This window comes from Aulonocara stuartgranti, assembly GCF_965226115.1.
Source record: "Aulonocara stuartgranti genome assembly, chromosome: 3".
NCBI classification, from domain to species: Eukaryota; Metazoa; Chordata; class Actinopteri; order Cichliformes; family Cichlidae; genus Aulonocara; species Aulonocara stuartgranti.
In genome coordinates, this window is record NC_138941.1 from 5,045,043 (window position 1) to 5,060,120 (window position 15,078).

At 43.6% G+C, this 15,078-nt stretch overlaps 1 protein-coding gene across 1 annotated transcript in view; it reads left to right on the forward strand.

Moving 5' to 3' along the window:
• Positions 1 to 885: 885 nt before the first annotated feature.
• LOC309702421 (protein NLRC3-like) overlaps positions 886 to 15,078 on the forward strand; it is a 17,969-nt gene continuing 3,776 nt past the window's right edge. The window contains exons 1-8 of the mRNA XM_082527139.1: positions 886 to 976; positions 2,633 to 2,762; positions 3,018 to 3,119; positions 4,112 to 4,190; positions 4,352 to 4,538; positions 4,667 to 6,464; positions 6,958 to 7,131; positions 12,162 to 12,350. Coding sequence (XP_082383265.1) covers positions 2,644 to 2,762; positions 3,018 to 3,119; positions 4,112 to 4,190; positions 4,352 to 4,538; positions 4,667 to 6,464; positions 6,958 to 7,131; positions 12,162 to 12,350 — 2,648 coding nt within the window. The 5' untranslated portion in view covers positions 886 to 976; positions 2,633 to 2,643. The remainder of the gene's footprint in view (positions 977 to 2,632; positions 2,763 to 3,017; positions 3,120 to 4,111; positions 4,191 to 4,351; positions 4,539 to 4,666; positions 6,465 to 6,957; positions 7,132 to 12,161; positions 12,351 to 15,078) is intronic.

Below are 15,078 nucleotides of genomic sequence, written 5' to 3' on the forward strand. Positions count from 1 at the left end.
ATGGTTAGGGTCAGGAGGTCAAAGGTCAGAGCTCCTGTGGGTCTGAGGGCGGCCTCACGCTGGAGAAGGATGAAGGAGTCTGACCTGAGCCAGTGTTTGACATGAACACATCAGCACTGCTGTCAGTGAGCCTAACGACAGCCGTTAGCATCATTTCAGTGTTTCAGTCATAAAAACACTTCCTGTCACTGTGGTGGTTACAGTGACATCATGCAGTTTGTGCTTTGACCTCCAGAGGGCGACAAATCAGCACAGACAGAGAGCTCCATTCAAACTTTGCTGCCATCAGGAATAATTCTTCAAATATAATCATCAGTGTTTGAGCAGTTATGATATCAGGGACAATCTAGACATGTGTGACAATACTGAACATGTCACATGACACACCTCAAACATCATGTGATCCACTCTCAGTCTGCACTTTCATTCATGACTTCAACAGGTTGAAACGAGCTTTGAAGAAACATTCAGTGAAATAAATCTTTCATGGATTCATGTGAGCAGCAGATGAACTTTGTACCAACAACATCTTCAATAACAGAGTCTGAATGAAGCTCAGGTGTTGATGCTGCTCACTGATTGGACGCTTGGTTTCAGCTCTGCTCTCAGTCTTTACTGCACAGGTGAAGGTAGAAAGTGTGACTGGATCTATAGACTGGAAACAGAGAAACATGCTGAACATTTGAAGCTTTGCAGCAGAAATGTTCATGTTACAAATACAGCAGAGCTGATCTGGGATCAGTGTGTTCACACCTGCAGCTACAACAAGGTTTCATGTCTCCACACGTCAGCATGTGAACTTTACTCTGACTCAGTCTGAGCAGTCAGACGGCATATTTTTAAAGTTAACACATCAGCACACACAGAGCTGAGTTTCAGGTGGAGTCCCGCCTCCTTCCAGGAAGCAGCTCACCTGTGTGTCCGTGTTTAGTGTCCAGGTGTGGAGTGGAGCTTGTTGTTGGTGTGTGAAGAAACTGTAAGTTTGCTTTGTTTCCTCCTTTAACAGTTTGTCTTTAGGAACTTTACTGTTTGTTCAGCTCGTGTTTGATTTCTTCACACAACAAACTGTGTGTGTTTGTATTTCCGGTCTCTCCATTAAAGTCAGTGTGTAATGTTTCCTGGCTAACATCAGCTGTGTGCAGCTTAGTTCAGCACAAATCTGCCGCTCCATAGTTCACGGTAACGGACTCACAGCTGGACCAACGAGGCCGAGTGTGTCCGCCACTCTGAGCTACGTTCGTGTTTGTGTACTTGTAGTTTGTACTTTGAGTTCACTCAGAGCCCACAGAGGACGCAGCGTACGTGATGACGTCACAGCCCTTTGCCTCCTTTACTGTCACTGTGATTAATATTTACACACGAGACACCTGACAGCATGTTAATGCTAAGCTAACACTAAGCTAACGCTAAGCTAGCCAAGAACCCAGAGTGAGGTTAAAGCTGAGTAAACACTGACCCCAGACCAGCACCGTGATAAAGTGAGCTGCTGCTGCTGAACTTGAACAGGTAACAAAGTGATGAGCAGTCAGGCTGCAGGTTTCTACCTGTTCATGTTTCTACAGTAGAATCACTTTGAAGTGTCTTTGTGCTGTTTCATCTTTGATTTGTGTTCATAAACACTCAGAGAAACATCACGTGACCTCATCAGGATCTGTGTTGGTGTGTGGGGCTGTACCTCAGCTTTATGTTGTTACATGCTCATTTGTTCATTTTAACATCAAAGTAATGTTATGAGGAGTAATGAAGTAACGTACTCCATTACTTTTAATCAAAGTGTTCTGTGTAATATGTGTAATAATGACTGTTTTGAGTAATGACCAACACTGATCACAACAAAGAGGAAATGCCTCCAACATGCACAAACATTTGAGCCACAACATGCAGTTAATGTGCACAAATGTCTTTGATATGCTGCTCAGTGATGGTGGTGACTGTCAGAGCAGAGCTACTGAGAATCAATAAGTAATATCAATGATGGGATCAGAATCACTAAATTCTTCTCATCCCTGTCAGTATCATACATGTGCTGTATAATGTGATAAATGTAGAGGTGCTGGCTGTTCTCTCACTCTGCTGTTTAGCTGTAAAGGACGCCTCCCTGCCTTTGTCTCATTCATGACCTTTAATAGTCTCTTCTAACATGCAGAGATCTGTATGATCTGTTTCATAGAGTCTAACCAGCCTGTACAGGTAACAACAACAGTCACTGCATCACTGACACACAAACGTCATCTCTGTCAATAACAACATTCATACATGGAATAAAAACACATCAGTGGATCATTGCTGGAGCTGATGTTTGTGCTCCTGGTGCAAAGGCTCTCAGTTTCCTCCTTGAAATAACATCAGTGGTGGGTCAGCGACATGCTTTCTTTCCCTCTCAGGTTTAAATATCTGGGACTCTCCACCGTTTGGTTTTAGAGCTGAAGAAGCTTCTCTGATGAAACGTCTTCCAGAAACTTAAAGACGTCTCTTTTCTCTCCAAGCTCCTTAGATCACATGACCTGGATGACTGAACCTACAGACATATTGACCTGGTTTCATGGTCACATGACAGGTCAGAGGTCAGCGACTGTAACTCAGTTCCTCCTGTTAATGTGAACTCACTGAGTGTTTGTGGTTTACCTCTCAGACTGACTGAAGATGATGATGGAGGAAGAGGAGGACAGAGCAGAGTCTGCAGGGTCCAGCTGTCCGTCTGTGAGGAGTGACCGGTCCAAAGGTCAAAATCCAGCCTTCAGTGGTGAACCTGGAGCAACGAGGTCAGAGAGCTGAACTCACTGAGTAACAGAAATAATTCTGCACTGACATTATAATCAGTGTTGACTCTGGTTGATTGTCTGACTGTGTTTGTGAGCTGAGAGGAAATGAAAATGAGTTTGTAACAAAAATCAGTTTTGTCCAGTTTTCCTGTAAAAAGCTGAACTCTAATCTAAGAGGATGTTACTGACAGGAAACAGCTGCATTATCTGCAGTCTGTGTGATCACAGCTGCTTCAATCATGTTTGTGTCTGCAGAGGTCAGAGGTCACAGTCTGCAGGGTCCAGCTGTCCCTCTGTGAGGAGTGACCGGTCCAAAACTCCACCCCCAGACTTCAGTGGTGAACCTGGAGCAACGAGGTCAGAGAGCTGTGATGACTCCTTTACATGTTTGTGTTTCCTGGATAAATATGACCTGAAACATCCTCAGATTGTTACAAAGATTCATTAAAAAGAAAAGAATGAAAGAGAAAAGATCCAAATGTTCGACTTGGTCATTTGCTGTTTGAGGACAGTGATGCTCATATCTGTGGGGAAAGTGTGACCTGAGTGGGTTCATGTTTGTCTTTAAAGAACAGAGCTGCTCTGATTCTCTTTGTGTCTGATCTGTTAAACAGTCTGAGAGGTCACACAGAGACCCAGCAGCTAAAGCCTGGATCATACTGGCTGCTGTTACTCCATCAGGACAACACTGAACCACAGTGGTGTGGATGTAGTGGATAAATCCCACCATACTGATGCTCAGAGTTAACCACAGGGAACAAAACCAGATGTTACCTTCAGATTGTGACCTTTGGAGTGGACGATGCAGATTTCAATAGAGAATAAATGTTGTTGTTTTTCAGCTGTGAAGAAAGAATCTAATTTTCTGAACTTAAGAATTTATGATGCTGGAAACAACATGGAGACTATAACACAACATTTCCACTGTGTTCATAGAATGAATGTAAAACTGTCAGACATTCATTAAATATGCAAAATGTCTACAGAAGCATCAGAGGGTCAGACGTGAAGCACTCAGTGATTTTGATCAAATGACTCATCAGTTATTGATCTGTACTACACTGATCTACCACGTTAGTAAAGCTGGTGTTCTGGTGGTGGAGGGAGACTCGGATCATGTTCTGGTTTTGGAGCAGTGATCTGCTGATGGTTCAGTTTGATGAGCTTCTTCAAAATCATCCCTGACATCACCACTGAAAGGACGTCCATGAAAACAGACTGAAAATTACTGATATGTTCACAATCTGAGAGTTTAAAACTTGACAGACTTGATTCAGATGAAGTTATTTGAGCAGAAACTCCTGGATCTTTATCCTGTGTTGATCTAATCCTTCATGGTTCCTCCACAGAGTGGAGCAGCAGAGCTCAGAGGTTCCCAGTGGTCAGTCTGCCCAGCAGCATCAAACACAGCTGGACTCCATATTTATGGTCTGTACATGTACAACAACTACTGTTACATCTGTTCTGTTCACAGTCATCTCCATGCTGCTCTTTGTAGACCAGTGGATCGTCAGTGTGTCCAACATGGATCTGATGTTTGGCTCCATGATTTCAGTCTGATTGGCTCATTCATAAATATTCTGTTCCAGCTGCTGGAGGACGACATCATCACTTTTGTGAAGAACGAGCTGAAGAAGATCCAGAAGGTTCTGAGTCCAGGTTACCCAGAATGCTTAGAGAGTCAGAGGAGCAGCAGCAGAGAGGCATGTGTGAAGATCACAGTGGACTTTCTGAGGAGAATGAAGCAGGAGGAGCTGGCTGACCGTCTGCAGAGCAGTAAGAGGATTTATCTAAAGATTTAAGCTGCTGGATAAATGAACATTTTCCAGAGATGGAAGATGGAGCAACATATTTTAAAGACTAGTTCTTTTTGGAATTGAGTGTTTATTTTTCTTCTCATTCAGAACTTCAAGCTGCAGTTTGTCATCGTAACCTTAAATCCACCCTGAAGAAGAAGTTCCAGTGTGTGTTTGAGGGCATCGCTAAAGCAGGAAACCCAACCCTCCTGAATCAGATCTACACAGAGCTCTACATCACAGAGGGAGGGACTGCAGAGGTCAATGATGAACATGAGGTCAGACAGATTGAAACAGCATCCAGGAAACCAGACAGACCAGAAACAACCATCAGACAAGAAGACATCTTTAAAGCCTCACCTGGAAGAGATGAACCAATCAGAACAGTGCTGACAAAGGGAGTGGCTGGCATTGGGAAAACAGTCTTAACACAGAAACACAGCCTGGACTGGGCTGAAGACAAAGCCAACCAGGACATCCAGTTCATATTTCCATTCACTTTCAGAGAGCTGAATGTGCTGAAAGAGGAAAAGTTCAGCTTGGTGGGACTTGTTCATCACTTCTTTACTGAAACCAAAGAAGCAGGAATCTGCAGCTTTGAAGACTTCCAGGTTGTGTTCATCTTTGATGGTCTGGATGAGTGTCGACTTCCTCTGGACTTCCACAAAACTACAATCCTAACTGACCCTAGAAAGTCCACCTCAGTGGATGTGCTGCTGATAAACCTCATCAGGGGGAAACTGCTTCCCTCTGCTCGCCTCTGGATAACCACACGACCTGCAGCAGCCAATCAGATCCCTCCTGACTGTGTTGGCATGGTGACAGAGGTCAGAGGGTTCACTGACCCACAGAAGGAGGAGTACTTCAGGAAGAGATTCAAAGATGAGGAGCAGGCCAGCAGGATCATCTCCCACATCAAGACATCACGAAGCCTCCACATCATGTGTCACATCCCAGTCTTCTGCTGGATCACTGCTACAGTTCTGGAGGATGTGCTGGAAACCAGAGAGGGAGGACAGCTGCCCAAGACCCTGACTGAGATGTACATCCACTTCCTGGTGGTTCAGGCCAAAGTGAAGAAGGTCAAGTATGATGGAGGAGCTGAGACAGATCCACACTGGAGTCCAGAGAGCAGGACGATGATGGAGTCTCTGGGAAAACTGGCTTTTGATCAGCTGCAGAAAGGAAACCTGATCTTCTATGAATCAGACCTGACAGAGTGTGGCATCGATATCAGAGCAGCCTCAGTGTACTCAGGAGTGTTCACACAGATCTTTAAAGAGGAGAGAGGACTGTACCAGGACAAGGTGTTCTGCTTCATCCATCTGAGTGTTCAGGAGTTTCTGGCTGCTCTTCATGTCCATCTGACCTTCATCAACTCTGGACTCAATCTGCTGGAACAACAACAAACAACATCCAAGAAGTCTAAAACAGGAGAATCTGCAAAGAAACACTTCTACCAGAGTGCTGTGAACAAGGCCTTACAGAGTCCAAATGGACACCTGGACTTGTTCCTCCGCTTCCTCCTGGGTCTTTCACTGCAGACCAATCAGACTCTCCTACGAGGTCTGCTGACACAGACAGGAAGTAGCTCACAGTACAATCAGGAAACAGTCCAGTACATCAAGGAGAAGCTCAGTAAGAATCTGTCTGCAGAGAAAAGCATCAATCTGATCCACTGTCTGAATGAACTGAATGATCGTTCTCTAGTGGAGGAGATCCAACAGTCCCTGAGATCAGGACGTCTCTCCACAGATGAACTGTCTCCTGCTCAGTGGTCAGCTCTGGTCTTCATCTTACTGTCATCAGAAGAAGATCTGGATGTGTTTGACCTGAAGAAATACTCTGCTTCAGAGGAGGCTCTTCTGAGGCTGCTGCCAGTGGTCAAAGCCTCCAACAAAGCTCTGTAAGTACATATGTGATCATAGCTTTAGCTTTTAAATGTTTATTCTAGTTAACACAGATCAGGTGGAACAACTCAAATAAAATATCAAAAATATTAAGTGGTCATCGGTACTCAGTTTGTTCAATACTGAATACAATGGAGCACAAATTGTCCACGTTTCTGAAATATTTCTGGGTGTAACTGTCACCAAAGTGCAATTTAGACCTGGCCTGTGGTTGTTATCTAAGTGATAATCATCAATTCTACTAAAACAAATACAAAATAAAGAAGTTTGACACATTCTGTTGATATCAAAAGCACACTGAACAATTCAGTGTTGTTTTACTGCTGTTCTCTCTTCACTTCTTCTCCTCTGATTCTCTCCACATGTTGCTCTGCATCAGTGCTCAGTTTCTTGACAAAACAAGATTAAATATTGCTAAATATAATAGTATCTCATTACACTTCAACAGAAGTGTTTGATTTTTGTAATTGTTTATCTGTTATTTTTCAGACTGAGTCACTGTGACCTGTCAGAGAGAAGCTGTGAAGCTCTGGCCTCAGGTCTCAGCTCTCAGACCTCTAATCTGAGACAGCTGGACCTGAGTAACATCAACCTGAAGGATTCAGGCGTGAAGCTTCTGTCTGAAGGACTGAAGAGTCCACACTGTACACTGGAAACTCTCAGGTGAGATCAAGCATTTTTCTTTCATCAACTGACAGAATTAGCAGATTAATAATAAGGCAGTCCTCTAATAAGAGGAGAAGTGGAGGTGCTTTGAAGGGCAACGTACTCTTATGTTAACAAGACAGGAAGTAGTTCCTGGGAACTGCTTCCTTTGTTATTGTCTAAGTAGAAACATGATGGTGAAACAGTGATGAGTTTGCAGAGGTGAATCCACAGCACACAACACAACAATGCTGTTGCGAGCTGAAAGCAGACTTCTCACAGATTCTGAGGCTGCAGGTTTCATCACTGTCCAACCAAAATTCACTGAACCAGCAGTAAATGAACGTCCAAAACGACGCTTCATGTTTAAAAAACAGATGATCAGGGGGATTTGTGTTTACATCTTTTTTGTGTGATCTGTTCACCTGCTGTTTTAGCTGTTTGGTGGTTGTTGAGATGGTTTTGTGAACTTTTAGCTGAGATCCTGACGTTTCTGTAGATACCACACATGTCTAATTACTTTGTACAGCATGAATGGCCATAACGAGGTTTTTAACAGTAAGAAAAGTTGTAAAACTTCAGAAAATATAGTTAAAAGTCCAAAACCTTCTACGTCTGGTGGCTTGTGGTAAGGAGCAGATCAAACGAGTAAAGAATTACGTTATAATTATAAATGGCTTCAACAGCACATTCAGGTCTGTGAGACTCATTCAGACACTGAGCCGTGGCTCTGTGCTACATGCACATATTTCTGCATCTCTGCCATTCAGACACATTTTATATATAGTTTATTTTATGTAGTGTTAATACTGAACTGTACATTTAGTCTTTTTAAAGGCAGCAAGTTTTATTCAGTGTTTTCATAAAAGCCTTATTTCTATCCATTTACTGCTATTAGGAAGAACACGTGAGGTTTAAGACCTGGACCAGTTTGAAACCTTTTGTCCTCCACAATGGAAAATGGGTGGAAATAAAAATGGGTCTCACTTTAGCCAGCTCCTAATTTTATCAGTTCTACTCTCAGCGTCTCCTGTATATCTCCTGTATAAATGTTGCACTCAGCTTTGTGGTCTCCAATATCACTGAAATGCAGCCAGATGCTGCTCATTTTGCCTTTTCACTCTTTCCTGACACGCTTGCATTTCAGTACAGCTCCCATTTCTCTGTGTACTGGTCTCTACCACTACCCTTGCTGTCTATGGGACATGTCCTCTTTCACATAATGGTATGATCCCAGTCTGTCTCTTAAAGTGTTTGGCCACATGGTTTGCTCATCAGAATAACATCTCAGCCGTGCTCACATTGATTATCAGCAAGCCTGAAAATTCATCAATATTTGACATATGAAATTATCTCATGGGCTGGATTTGGCCCACGGGCCATATGTTTGACACCCCTGGTTTACACAGTTTGGTATTCAATGTACAACTGAGCTAGCTCTCAGCTAACTAGCAGACAAGCTAACTGCTGGGACTGCGTCTTTCTAACAAGAGCGTCAGACACTCAGACTGGTTTCCTTTGTGGATGATGATGTGTTCTCACACTGATCCTTCATGCTGATGCTGCCATCCACCCACTGCTCCTGGATTCCTCATCATCATCTCCATCAGCCCTCACAATACTCCACCTTCTTCAGCTTCATGTTCAGCAGCCTGGATGGACAGTAATTCTTTCCATGGGTTATGGTGGGACATTGAGAGCTGAAGTCAAACAGCAGTGAGAATGAAAGACTGATTCATTTCTATTTAGTCTTGTGATGTGCAGCTTTGTTCAGAGCATTAAGGCCCAGCAAAGATTACTGAGGTCATAGAGTCCTGATGAAACCTGTGTGCTTATAGAAACTGAGACCAGATGAACCAGAATAGAAGGACATTAAAATGAAGTGTCAGCTACACAAAGGCAAAGCTATTCAGTTGTTGCTGTGAGTTATTTAAATGGAGGATGGAGTCAGACTTTAAGCTGCTGGACTCAGTCACTATATCCTGTTGTCCTCATAGAACCTGGACACACAGACTCACCTGTGACACAGTGACACACAGTGTGGGCTACACACACATTAGAAAGTGGATCAGTCACACTTGTGCAATCATTTGTTGTGCTGGGAAACCATGAACACTTTGAATCACATTAATGGCTTTGTTACAGCAACATTCAATCATGAGTTCAAAAGTAGTGCATTGTGTACTTATTTTAATAGTACTGCAGTGTGAGAAGTGCAACATTCAGTGTGCAGAAACAGATCAGGTGCTTTCTAACAGCAGTGTTCCCTTTAACACAGCAGCAGTTCAAATATTTCTGTCAGTCTGAGCTGAAACATGAATCTAATCAAATATCAAATCAAAGTTCTTTGCCTCTGCCAGGACGTTAACATTTGATCTAGTTTTTTACAAAGTTCCCTCAGCGTCCAGAGCCACCAACATACCTTTGATCAACAGCAAGTGAACATTTATAAATGTGTGTTTGCAGAACAGGAAGCAGCAGAACTATTGTTCTGTTATCAGGCAGCAGCACAAACGCTCATCAGCTCATTTACTGTGCAGGACTTTGAGTGTGTGAAGTGTGTGTTTGTGCTGGATTTCCTTTGGAGAATCTCAGTCAGAAACCAGACAAAGAAAAACTCTTTCAACAGTCCAGGTTGAGTTGACAACATGAACTGCATTTATCTTCCTCTGACTTGACATGTTCTTCCTCCTCTGCACCGAGCCAGCTGCTAAGACTCACAAGCTCATTGACATTTTCTGATGTTAAAGAAACTCTCTTCTTCTGCACAATATGAGCAGCAACAGAGAAGAAGCTTTCACAGGTACAGATGTTGCAGCTGTGGCCAAGTACATGTGCTGCATGTTGGAGCAGCACTCTAATGGACAGGCCTCTGTACTGATGGTGGGCTCTGCTCTGTATCCACCACACTGTTCTCAGCTGAGCCTTCCTCCTGTTCACACTCTGATGAAGCACCAACAGGGCCAACTTCTTCTCTGGTGGCTCGGATGTTGTTGCTTCCACAGGTTTCCCTCCAACAACCCTCTGTTCCTGCAGTGAGTTCAGTAAGATCTGGGTAAACACTTGAGCTCCTTGAATCTGGCTCCAGCAGCAGTTTTCACATATACAATGTTGGCATTTTGCTTGCGTGTCTCCAGGTCTGTTCTGAATGTAGACTTGAATTTGACCACGTAGGCGGGGTCATCATCTGAGCTCTCCATCACCTGAGAGAGATGACAAAACACAGAATCACAGAGCATGAAACCAACGTTTCTCCTCCCAGAAGTTCAGTCACAGACCTGCAACAGAAACAAGAAGATTCAAATGACGCAGAGCTTTCATTTACTTATATCCACAAACATGTCCTCTACATATTCATGCTGTATTTACACACACATACAGAGGCTGTTTGTCTCTCACACACCGACAGGACACTGAGAAATACATCATGTTTAATAGCAGCTCATGTGTTACATCTGTAACAGCTGGTTCATGTTGTAACGCCGTGGCTTTCGTAGTCTCTCCTTTTTCTACAGCTCATGTGTTCTTCTTGTGATGCTGCGTCTTGAGGCTCATACATGCCGTCATTTGTTGATCCTAAGAACGTTCCTCAGACCGACTTCTTCAACAACAGATAACTTTAGTTGTATCAACACTGCCTCCTGGAACAGTTTAAAATGAACATGTCAAAGATCTGTACCTGTCTCCATGTTTCTGTCCCCGCCCCTTTCTTTCTGTCCTGGGTCATGTGAGCGCTGCAGTAGTATTAGGCCCACCCTCAATGCTCTCATTGGCTGAGATGCATAATGACGCCCATTTCAAGCCAGCACTGATCAACATCCCTCCTGTGACCCATGGCTGTTATATTCAGAGCCAGTGAGCACTTTCACAATAATCATGATTTTAAAAACTGTGATTAAAATAATTGCTGACGTTAATCAGTTAATGAGTTAACGAGATAATAACAGGTTAAGTTGCCCTAATAATTAGACTTTGGTGACAAACTGATGTGATCTCCATGTTTCCTTTGTTGGACTGTGGGCGAGTGTCAGAACTGAATGTACTGAGTAACATGTAGAGTTTAAACATGTGTCAGTTCCAGTTTTAGAGCTCTAAAGTGCAGCTATCATGTTAGGAATATGTTAGGAATAGACAGGAACACTGAGCACACTGAGGTCAAATCTTTATTTTACCACTCGCTGCATTCTTGATGTTCATGAATTCAGCAGCTTCATGATTGTCTGCAGCATTAATCTCATATTTCCATTAAAGTGTTGAATTTGACTGTTTGATGTTCTTTATGATCTCTGGCACCAGTTCATCTGTAGGCTGAGCTCAGTCCATCCAGTTAGTGAAATGATGTTTAAAGGTCTCCTTGTTCTGTGAGCGTGCACAGATCCTGAAGCAGAAAGCCTGGGTTACAGAGAAATGATCATCACTGTGATGATGCTCACCATCTCTGACTGGGATTTGAGGTTTTGTCAAAGCAGCAAAGAAAGCCTGGCTATGTTGGACTGGGTGTGGCAGCAGCTCCCAGTTTGAGTTCAGGAGACAGACGCCCTCTCTACTTTGAAGATCAGCTTCAAACTTTCCTTTTTGATAAAGCTTATAGTTCGAGCTGGATCAGGTGACCCTGAACCATCCCTTAGTTATGCTGCTATAGGCTCAGGCTGTTGGTGGACTTCCCATGATGCTCTGCTTTCTTCTCCCCTCTTTTCACTCCTGATGCTTTTATATGTCACTACTGCATGTCCTTAACTTTTGTCTCTCTGTTTTGTTCTTGTCTCTCTGAGCTCATCTCTTCTCTTTCCCCTCACCCTGCAACCAGTCATGGTAGATGCTCCTCCTGGAGCCTGTTTTCACTGGGAGGATCTTTGTGTCAAAGGGAGTTCTCTTCCCACCATCACCAAGTGCTGCTCACAGTGGAGGCGGTCACCTTACACTGTTAAACAGCTTCAGATGACTGTTGTTGTCTGTTGGGTATTGTCACTTATAAATAAAGTTACATTGAATGGATGTAAATGGATAGATGTTATTGTGACAAAGAGAAAACAACTGTTGACAGATAGATTGTTGTTTTGTGTGTCTGCAGGCTGTCTGATCACAGAGGAAGGCTGTACTTCTCTGGCCTCAGCTCTGAGCTCCAACCCCTCCCATCTGAGAGAGCTGGACCTGAGCTACAATCATCCAGGTCCCTCAGGAATGAAGCTGCTCTCGGCTGGACTGAAGGATCCAGGCTGGAGACTGGACACTCTCAGGTATGGAGAGAAAATCTGATAGAGGAGGAAGAGCTGGAAACATTTCCTGTGTCTTTCACTCACTTCCTGTTTGTTTCGGGCAGATGACACATGAACAATCACACATGCAGGAATATTTTCAGGGACAGACACACTAGTCTAGCTGGATAGTACATGGATATTTATGTAGGGGTCTCCAAGGAGTCTGTTTGCGGGAACATTTAGGTCACAGGTGTACCTGATATAGATACCAGTGTACCTAATAAAGTGTCAGCTAACATTTGGAAATGGAAGCTTAAATAATGACAAACTGTACATTCACAGCTGAATTCACAATAAATTTGTTCTCAAGTGCACATTTTTCTGTTATTGTTCTCAAACAACAGAATGAGATTGAAATATTGATTCTAACAGGGCCCATAAACAGCACTAGCTTATCAGAGTTTCCATCATGGTCACACAAATCCTTAGCAGAGAAAAGTGGCCTTCTTAGCAATAGCTGCTCAAGTTGTATAAAGAAAGGGAAAACAGTATTAGCATTAGCTGCTAATGGCAGCTTACTTAGCATAAACTCTTTACATCTTTATAATGCAAGGGAAAGGAGTCACTCATGGAAGCCTATTTAGCATTAACGTCTCACATCATTATAACACAAGAGAAAAGGGTATTAGCATAAGCTACTAATGCTTATTCACCTCAAATTAGCTTTAGCTGCTAATGGTAGCCTACTTAACATTAACTCCTCACTAATATAATGCTAATTCACATCAAATTAGCATTAGCTGCTCATATTGTTATAAGGAAAGGTTTTCCACAATAAAGGCATGGTTAAAAAAGGGAGGAAGGAAGCAGTTGCGACCCTCAGTATGTCTTGAAGATGATCATCCATAAGTCTGGACCTGTACTTGGACTTATTGAAGTTCAAAGTGGAGAAGAGCTTTTGGCACAAGTATGTGCTACCAAAAAGGCACATGGTCCGCTTGAACATTCGGGAAAGCCGAGGGGAAAGTTAGGGCTCAAGTCTCTCAAAAATTGTCCAAGCTTGTCTGCTTTTCCACTCACCTCCCTGAACTTTGCTTTGAGTTCAGAGTTGCACTGCAGCTCAATGAGCTCCATTTGAAGCACAGAAGGGGCATCTTGCACATCAAAGGAGAAGGGGTCCGCAAAAATGTGAAAGGTGGCTCTGTGTGTCTTGAAGTCAGCAAATCTGGGATCAAATTCCTCCTGTAGCCTCAAAATGACATCAACATACTCGTCAGCACTGAATGGTGTGCCTGCATCCACGAGTGCCTTGCATGCTGGGAAATGGCAAAGGTTTGTCTGAGAGAGCTGAGCTTTCCAGAGCGCCAGTTTTGTGGAGAATGCTCTCACGTTGTCATAGGCAGCACTGACAAGTTGCCCCTGGCCTTGTAACGTCTTGTTCAGTACATTAAGCTCATGTGTCATATCAACAAGAAAAGCTGAGTCCATGAGCCATTTGGGATCAGTTAGCACAGGAACACTAACTCCATCCTTCTCCATGAAGGCTTCACTTCTGCTCTCAACTCAAAAAGTCTCTTTAATACATTTCCCCTGCTGAGCCAACGTACCTCAGTGAAGTCGAGCACATCCCCATATTCTGACTCCATTTCCTCTAAAAAAGCACAGAACCTTCGGTGCTTTAAGCCCCTGGATCTGATTTGGTTGATGCATTTCACAACAATAGACATCACATTGTCAAACTTCAGGCATTTGCTGCAAAGGACCTGCTGATGGATGATGCAGTGCAGAGCAATGGCCTCCTCCACGCCTTCCTCTTCCAGTTTGTTTTGTGCCACCAGTCCATGTTTCCTCCCTGTCATTGATGGCGCTCCATCTGTTGTTATTCCAACAAACCTCTTCCATGGCAAACCAACATTCTCAATGGCATCACACAGCTTGTAAATATCTGCTGAGCGGTGGTCTGGCCATGCATTGGAATTACTGTGAGCAGCTCCTCCATCACTTCAAAACTGTCATCAACACCACGGACATACATTGGGAGCTGGGCAGTGTCGGTGATGTCTGTGGTCTCATCAAGAGCGACTGAGTATACACTGAAACATTTGGCTTTCTCACACAGTTGGTCATAAATGTCACTTGACAGGTCAGAAATGCGATCTGCTGCGGTGTTGGCAGAAAGGCTGATGTTGCTAAACTGACCTTTCTTTCCCGGACAGACTATATTTGCAGCCTGCAATATGCACTTTTAGACAAATGCACCTTCTGTGAATGGCTTCCCTGCTTTAGCAATCATCTCACTAACCACGTGGCTCCGACTGCTGCATTATTCTCTTTGGTTGCTTTCTTGGAGAAATCTTGCTGCCTCAGTAGATCTGTTTTAAGACTGGCAACCCGGTTCGCTCTCGTCTCCCTGGTATTTTGCATCCAGCTCAGCATGTCTAGTTGTGTAATGACGTTTCAAATTGTATTCCTTGTGCAGCGCAACTTTCTCTGTGCAAATAAGACAGGTCGGGGTGCCCCTGTGCTCAACAAAGAAATATTGCATTTCCCACTTTTCCTGAAATTGTCGGTGCTCATCACCAACCTTTCTCTTCACCGCAGGCTTTGAAAAAGACATGTTTGGGGCTATGTGACATTTATAATTCTACTTGGTGTCACTGTCGCATTGAAGTTTCAATCAAGCGTTTAGCCGACGGACGGGGAACGTCTCAACGCGTAGAGAACGTCATTTCTGCTTCTTTTTCTTGCAACCGTAGCACGCCGATCG